General features: G+C 45.6%; 1 protein-coding gene across 4 annotated transcripts in view; it reads right to left on the minus strand.

Moving 5' to 3' along the window:
• Window positions 1-7,558, minus strand: part of FKBP10 (FKBP prolyl isomerase 10) — a 28,271-nt gene extending 20,713 nt beyond the window's left edge. Inside the window, exon 1 of one of the 4 annotated variants that reach the window (XM_056547967.1) lies at window positions 7,202-7,558. In XM_056547967.1, the coding sequence (XP_056403942.1) occupies window positions 7,202-7,395 (194 nt within the window). In that variant the 5' untranslated portion in view covers window positions 7,396-7,558. The other 3 variants (XM_056547971.1, XM_056547968.1, XM_056547970.1) reach the window with 3 other exon arrangements.
• Between the last annotated feature and the right edge of the window lie 581 nt (window positions 7,559-8,139).

The raw sequence follows: 8,139 nt of genomic DNA on the forward strand, positions 1-8,139 counted from the left end.
ACCGCATGAACCCTCTTGTAGATACCTGCATATACCCATCTTTTCCAGTGAACCCACCATGTCCCCAGTCACCACAGTTTCAGGTTTGTAAATAATTGTCTCTTTTGGATAAATGAAGCAGGAGGTCAGAGAGAAGGTCATCGGGCTGTATTCCCCCTCGGGCTGAAGTTCTCTAATGTAAATGAACTCATGTGGTGGAGGCTGCAGAGTCTGGACATGCTCAGAGGATGTGACTGTGCAGAAAATCCTCAGGTTCTTACACGTTCACCACTCCTCGCTCTGGTATTCATTCCAAGCATAGGTCCTAGTGGAATGTCAACACAAAGCAAATATGGTTGACCTATTGGGGGGACTGAGTTAGAAGTAGGGGTTTTTTTTGGGAAACATTGGAGGAGATTTATCAAAACCCGTGCAGAGGAAAATCTGCCCAGTTGCCTATAGCAACCAATCAGATCGCTGCTTTCATTTTTAACAAGGCCTCTGCAAAATGAAAGTAGTGAGCTGATTGGTTGCTATGGGCAACTGGATAGATATTCCTCTGCACAGGTTTTGATAAATCTCCCCCATTGTGTGGTTCTCTCTTAGGAGTGTTCCGGGGTAGGCCGAGGGTGTGGCCTAAAACTATACGCCAATGAGGATCATTATATACTTTTTATTTAAAAAAGGGTACTCCGCCGCTCAGGGTTTGGAAAAAACAGTTCCAAGCGCTGGAGCCGGTGCCGGGTGCTCGTGACGCCACACCCCGCTTCCTCAATGCAAGTCTATGGGAGGGGGCGTGACGGCTGTCACGCCCCCTCCCATAGACATGCATTGAGGGAGCGGGGTGTGACATTATGAGGGGGGGGCGGGGTGTGACATCACAGGCTCCCGGCGCCGGCTCCAGTGTTCGGAACAGAGCAGCGGAGTACCCCTTTAAACATATCCTTGCAAAGATTTATTTATCATGTCTTTTGCCGCCTATTTGTCTATAATTTCCAGGGGGTGGTCTGAACAACTTTTGACACCTGACATGGCCAAGTCGGGACCACTTTATAAACTTAAAGGAACACTCGAGGCAAAGCCGATATGGGGCGGAGCATGAAAGTTCTTATTCTTTGAATATCTTTGTTATGCTCCGCCCCCTCAGGCCCTGCATTTAAAGGGGTACTCCGGTGGAAAACCGCATCAACTAAGTCAACTGGTGCCAGAAAGTTTAAATAGATTTGTAAATTACTACTTTAAAAAAGATAAATCTTAATCCTTCCAGTACTTATTAGCGGCTGTATACTTCAGAGGAAATTCTTTTCTTTTTTAATTTCTTTTCTGTCTGACCACAGTGCTCTCTGCGGACACCTCTGTCCATGTCAGGAACTGTCCATGGCAGGAGAGGTTTGCTATGGGGATTTTCTCCTGCTCTGAACAGTTCCTGACCTGGACAGAGGTGTCAGCAGAGAGCACTGTGGTCAGACAGAAAAGAAATTTAAAAAGAAAAGAATTTCCTCTGAAGTATACAGCCGCTAATAAGTACTGGAAGGATTAAGATTTATCTTTTTTAAAGTAGTAATTTACAAATCTATTTAAACTTTCTGGCACCAGTTGACTTAGTTGATCCGGTTTTCCCCCGGAGTACCCCTTTAAATGCAGGGCCTGAGGGGGCGGAGCATAACGAAGACATTCAAAGAATAGGAACTGTCATGCTCCGTCCCCTTAGGCCCTGCAACAGGCTTAACACAATAAGGTGTCAGCAGAGAGCACTGTGGTCTGACAGAAGGGAAATTCAAAAAGAAAAGAACTTCCTGTGGATCATACAGCAACTGATAAGTACTGGAAGCTTATACAAGCCTGTATGAGGGCTCATTTTTTGTGGCCCAATCTGTAGTTTTTAACAGGACCATTTTTGTTTTGATGTGGCTTTTTGATAGCTTTTTATTTTTTATTAAATTCGGGAGTTGCAGTTAGTAACTAACTACAACTCCCAGCATGCCCTGATACAGCCTGTGGCTCAGCAGCTGCCCCAAACAGAAACTACAACTCCCAGCATGTTGGACTATATAGTAGTATATAGTATAGGTCAGTGTATCCCAACCAGGGGTGCCTCCAGCTGTTGCAAAACTACAACTCCCAGCATGCCCGGACAGCCGTTGGCTGTCCAGGCATGCTGGGAGTTGTAGTTTTGCAACAGCTGGAGGCACCCCTGGTTGAGAAACACTGGTATAGTATATGGTGGCTGGGTATGCTGGGAGTTGTAGTTTTGCCACAGCTGGAGGCACCCCTGGTTGAGAAACACTGGTATAGTATATGGTGGCTGGGTATGCTAGGAGTTGTAGTTTTGCCACAGCTGGAGGCACCCCTGGTTGAGAAACACTGGTATAGTATATGGTGGCTGGGTATGCTAGGAGTTGTAGTTTTGCCACAGCTGGAGGCACCCCTGGTTGAGAAACACTGGTATAGTATATGGTGGCTGGGTATGCTAGGAGTTGTAGTTTTGCAACAGCTGGAGGCACCCCTGGTTGAGAAACACTGGTATAGTATATGGTGGCTGGGTATGCTAGGAGTTGTAGTTTTCCCACAGCTGGAGGCACCCCTGGTTGAGAAACACTGGTATAGTATATGGTGGCTGGACATGCTAAGAATTGTAGTTTTGCAACAGCTGGAGGCACCACTGGTTGAGAAACACTGGTATAGTATATGGTGGCTGGACATGCTAAGAATTGTAGTTTTGCAACAGCTGGAGGCACCACTGGTTGAGAAACAATGGTATAGCATTGCCGGTATTTTTAATATAAAAATATCAACAGAGTGGCCAAAATACCGGCCAGGTGGAAACCATAGGTGCACAGTGCAGCAGAATCCCATTGAAATCAATAGGACTCTGCTGCATTGGAATGTTCCGGCAGAGTTCCACACAGACATTCCACCATGTGAACATACCCTTGAGTTGGCAATACACATTAGATAGTGTTGGCGGGGCACACTGATCTTGGCAGGACCAGGCGACTATCTACTGTGCCCTCCTGACTCTTCCCTGATGGCCGATGCGGGAAAGGAGGTTTGATCAAGCATGTTGGATTTCCTGTGCTCGATCCTTTTGTTCTCAGGTAGGTACGCCTTCACTGATATCTGGCAGTGGCTTACCCCACCCCTTTACCTCTTACATTGAAAACACGTGTTTCATCAGGAATGCATGTGTATGGGGGGTATCGGATATCAGAAACCCCTCCTCCATCTCTATTTTATGATTCTTAGCCTAAAGCTAGGGCTACACTGCGCCTTTGGTTCACAATGTCGCATGTAAGGTTAGTGAATAGTTTTGCATTGGAACATGCAACTGTGGTGGCCCAGTAGAGGATGGTGGTTTCCCTGTACCTTCCCTGCCCTGTCAGGCAGTGTCCCTCAGTGTCCAAAGAGCCCCCCTTCAGTTGTTTCCCCCACGTAAATAGGTTATGTATATTATATATTGTACCTTTAAAGGGGTACTCCGGTGGAAAACTTTTTTTATTTTTAAATCAACTGGTGCCAGAAAGTTAAACAGATTTGTAAATTACTTCTATTAAAAAATCGTAATCCTTCCAGTACTTATTAGCTGCTGAATACTACAGAGGAAATTATTTTCTTTTTGGAACACAGAGCTCTCTGCTGACATCTCTGTCCATTTCTGGAACTGTCCAGAGTAGGAGAAAATCCCCATAGCAAACATATGCTGCTCTGGACAGTTCCTAAAATAAACAGAGATGTCAGCAGAGAGCAGTGTGTTCCAAAAAGAAAAGAATTTCCTCTGTAGTATTCAGCAGCCAATAAGTACTGGAAGGATTAAGATTTTTTTTATAGAAGTAATTTACAAATCTGTTTAACTTTGTTCTTAGATCAAATGCAACTTTTTCACCAATGACCTCAGGCGGTTGCGATGTGCTTATGACTTCTGTTGCAATTTGGCACTATTTTTATTTTATTTCACTTTATTAATTTTTTTTTACAGCCAAATCACAAATATTGACTTACATTTACCTGACTTAGGGTGGGCTCACACTACGTTTTGAAGATACGGTCACCGGATCCTGCTGGTGGGGGTGGGGGAGTGAAAACCGGGCGCTCCTGTACCCAATCCTGATCTCCTTCTTTTTAATGGGCCGTCCGGAGTCATTTTTGCACCGTATCCGGATTTGTGACCGGACCTAAAACCGCGGCATTCGACGGTTTTAGGTCCGGTCCCAAACCTGGATCCGGTGACCGTATCTTCAAAATGTAGTTTGAACCCACCCTTAGGGTACGTTCACACGTGCGGATTTTTTTTGCGGGTTTTCCGCTGCGTATTTGAAAGTGGGCGGGCTCTTCTCGGCTGTCCGCAGCAGATTTTCCGCGGCGGAATTTACGCTGCGGAAAATCCGCCACAGTCCCTACTGACTTCAATGGGGCTTGTGGCGGATTTTCCGCAGTGTACATTCCGCCGCGGAAAATCTGCTGCGGACAGCCGAGAAGAGCCCGCCCACTTTCAAATACGCAGCGGAAAACCCGCTAAAAAATCCGCACGTGTGAACGTACCCTTAGATGGGATTTGCCACTATCCCAGTGGATATCTAGGATTGCAAAAAACTTAGCTGCTTTCTTCCAGAAACAGCGCCACTCTTCTTCTCAGTTTGTGTGTGGTATTGCAGCTCAGTTGCATTGAAGGTAATGAATTGAGTTGTAATATCACACACACAACCTGAGGGCAGGGTGGCGCTGTTTTTGGAAGAAAGCTGCCTTTTTTTATTTTATTTTTTTAAGGATAGGGCTGGGAATACACCACAACTTTTCATAGTAATACAAGATAATGCTACTGTCCAAAGCAATACATTGAGCTCTACTTGGGCACTACAGCGCTCTCTCCATAGGGGAGCTCTATAGCAGCTGCATGGATGCGAGTGGCCTAAATGAGCGGTCACTCAGCTTTTCTAGCATTCTGAAGGACAGGTATACTTGATTTCACTGCAATAAGGGCCCATTTACACTATGGAATTTCCCAGTGCAGAAATTCTGGTGCAGCAGCCTCCCATTGTTTCCCGCTGCAGAAATTTTTATTCCGGACTACGCCCAAAAAAAATCAACATATATTATTATTCCGCTTGGAAATGCGTGGCCGCCAATGCAGACGGCGCATCTTTGAGCGGTCCTAGTGCCGACTGATACTTATATAGACGGAATATCTATAGTGTGAATGGGCCCCAAGGGAGATTTTGTTCTGCTAGTATGGGGGTCTATTTGGGGCTGTATATATTTGAACCACAGGCGGAATATTTAAAAGTATGGCATTGAATGAACATAGTGCAGTTGAATGAAATTTACGGCCTAGAGGAACACAAGAGCCCTATGCACTTCGGTAGATGCTGCATTACGCCTATGCACCATTTGTGCAAATCTGTAATACGCCTGTGTGAATGAGGCCTTAGGGGGTTGGTATGGTAACCAGATACGTGGAGCATGGTACGGATCACTAGAGCCCTTGTAACGGGACGGCTACAGGCAGCCAGTGCTGCAGGCAACATTTGGCTTAGCCACGTCTACAAATAGAAGCCTGAATCCCACCCACCACACATGCGCGCCTCCCCTTACATCCCTTTACACAGTGGCAACTCCTGCTAGGCCCAACCACCTATTAACACTTCACTGTGAGGTAGAGCTGGGCTAAAGGGTGCAACATCTGGAACAAAAGACAATATAGCATGTATACACCAGTATTCCATCCTCCCCCCAACTCACTGGAGACCTCCCAACCCACTGGAGACCCCCAACGGTGTTTAGGATAATAAAGCTCTTTCAAGACCCTGCAACTAACCAACCTATATGCTGCAAATAAAATGTCTACCCCCCCCAGTGTTTCCCAAGCAGTGTGCCTTCAACTGTGGCAAAACTACGACTCCCAACATGCCCGGACAGCCAACGGCTGTTCGGGCATGTTGGGAGTTGTAGTTTTGCCACAGTTGGAGGCACACTGCTTAGGAAACACTGGTCTACCCATATGAGCTGGCAATCTAAACAATGGACATTGACCAAAACCAACCCACCATAAGGACAATCCAATATCACAATATCCCCTCTATACTCCCTACTGATAGGGCTGTACGGAGTATGTTCTGTCCATTTGGACGAGTCTACTTATTTCTACAATTAGGGGCTGGTTGAGCTCCTGTTGGTCCTACCAAGGTGAAATCGGAATACAATACCCTATACAGTTCCCGAATGTTCACATTGTAGAATCCCACACCGAGATAAGGAATAATTCTAAAGATTGATAAAGCTATCGAGAAAAACACATCCAGCACCCATCCAAAAAACAATCCCCCCCCCCCCGATATAAAACGTACGATAGGTATTTATGATAACGTACAAAAAAATATATATATTTTTGTCTACTCTAACATTGTTACATAGTTAGTACGGTTGACAAAAAGACACGCGTCCATCGAGTTCAACCAACATATTCCGCCTCATTCAGGGGTGTAGCTATAGAGGATATGGAAACTACAATTCCCAGCGTGTTCTAAGAGATGCTAGTTGCATGCTGGAAGTTGTCGTTTCACGGCAGGGTACAGGTCGCTGGTGTGTATATATATATATATATATATATATATATATATATATATATATATATGTATATTTTTTCTACCCTAACATTGTTACATACAAAAAAAAGACACGCGTCCATCGAGTTCGACCAACATATTCCACCTCATTTAGGGGGCGTAGCTATAGAGGTGGGAGAGGTAGCAGTCGCACCAGGGCCCTGGTGCCTAAGAGGGTCCCCAAAGCACATCTGCCCCAATATAATTGGCATATGGGACCCTGCAGATTTTGCATCGGGGCCCAGAAGCTGCAGGCTACGCCTCTGGCCTCATTGGTCGACATTACCCCTGAAGAAGATACAGAGGAAACCTCAAATGAAAACTGAAGAGGGTTGAGAGATCTAAGTGCCCCCCCCCCCCCCAACACTGACCTCCTGCGACTATCAGCCTAGATTAGAGGTATTGAAAGAGCTTTATTCGTCATTGGTCGACAACACCCCTGAAGAAGATACAGGGGAAACCTCAAATGAAAACTGAAGAGGGTTGAGAGATCCAGATGCCCCCCCACCAGGTAACCCCACACCACTGACATCCAGGTGCCCCCCACCCCCACTGACATCCAGGTGCCCCCCACCACTGACATCCAGGTGCCCCACCACCACCTAGATAAGAGGGTTGAGTACCTGGCATCAAACTTCTGTCCATCTTTAAGAGTCCCGTTGTAATGGTATCTTACAAAGTCCCCCATCTGAACTTCCCTGGGACATATCTTGGGGACGTCGTAGCGATCGATGACGACATCTTCTAAGGGTCCGGATTCGGAAGAGACGCATAAGATTAAGAACTGCAGCCATACTACAAGACTATTGAAGATCATCTTTGCAAACCGTCTGGCCCTGAAGACTGTCACTGCTGCCTCTGCTTCCCCTCTACTGTTCCTTCATTGACTGCCAAGTCTCTGGTTATAAAGGAATTTTTGTTAACGTGGAAAGCGGGGCTTCAGGCTGGATGTTTAGTTGGCTGGGGATATTTGAGCTGGGGGAGGAGACTGAGCTTCCCCCAAAGGAAACAGATTCCTCTTCTGTGCCCCCCCCCCCCCCCCCCTTCTAAAAAAACTTACAACGCAAAAAGTTTAAGTAAAATAAAGTTACATTACGTAACATAACAAAAAAAAAAAAAAGTTTTATTGCACGTAAGAAAATAGAGGATAATAAAGGCTAAAAAATAAAGGGATAAGGAAAAGGTGGAACGAGTCCAAATCTGGGATGGAGGAAGTATAGAAGCTTCTCGGTCCTAGTGCCGCTTCTATCAAATAACTGCACTCATCCGCAGTGGATAGGGAAACTACAACTCCCAGCGTTGCTATGCTGGGAGTCGTAGTTGCATGCTGGAAGATGTAGTTTCACGACAGGGTACAGGTCGCTGGTGTATATATATATATATATATATATATATATATATATATATAACAAATTCAATGATGAATGGTGCACAGTGATAGACTTTGAAAAGTCCAGGGGTGCTCAGTCCTCAAGACCAGACCAAGGTCAAAAAGAAAAATTGGAAGACGGCCCTCCAAAAAAAAAAAAGTTTATTCACCCATCCAGTACAAAAAAGTGAT

This window comes from Hyla sarda, chromosome 12 (assembly GCF_029499605.1).
Source record: "Hyla sarda isolate aHylSar1 chromosome 12, aHylSar1.hap1, whole genome shotgun sequence".
Taxonomy (NCBI): domain Eukaryota; kingdom Metazoa; phylum Chordata; class Amphibia; order Anura; family Hylidae; genus Hyla; species Hyla sarda.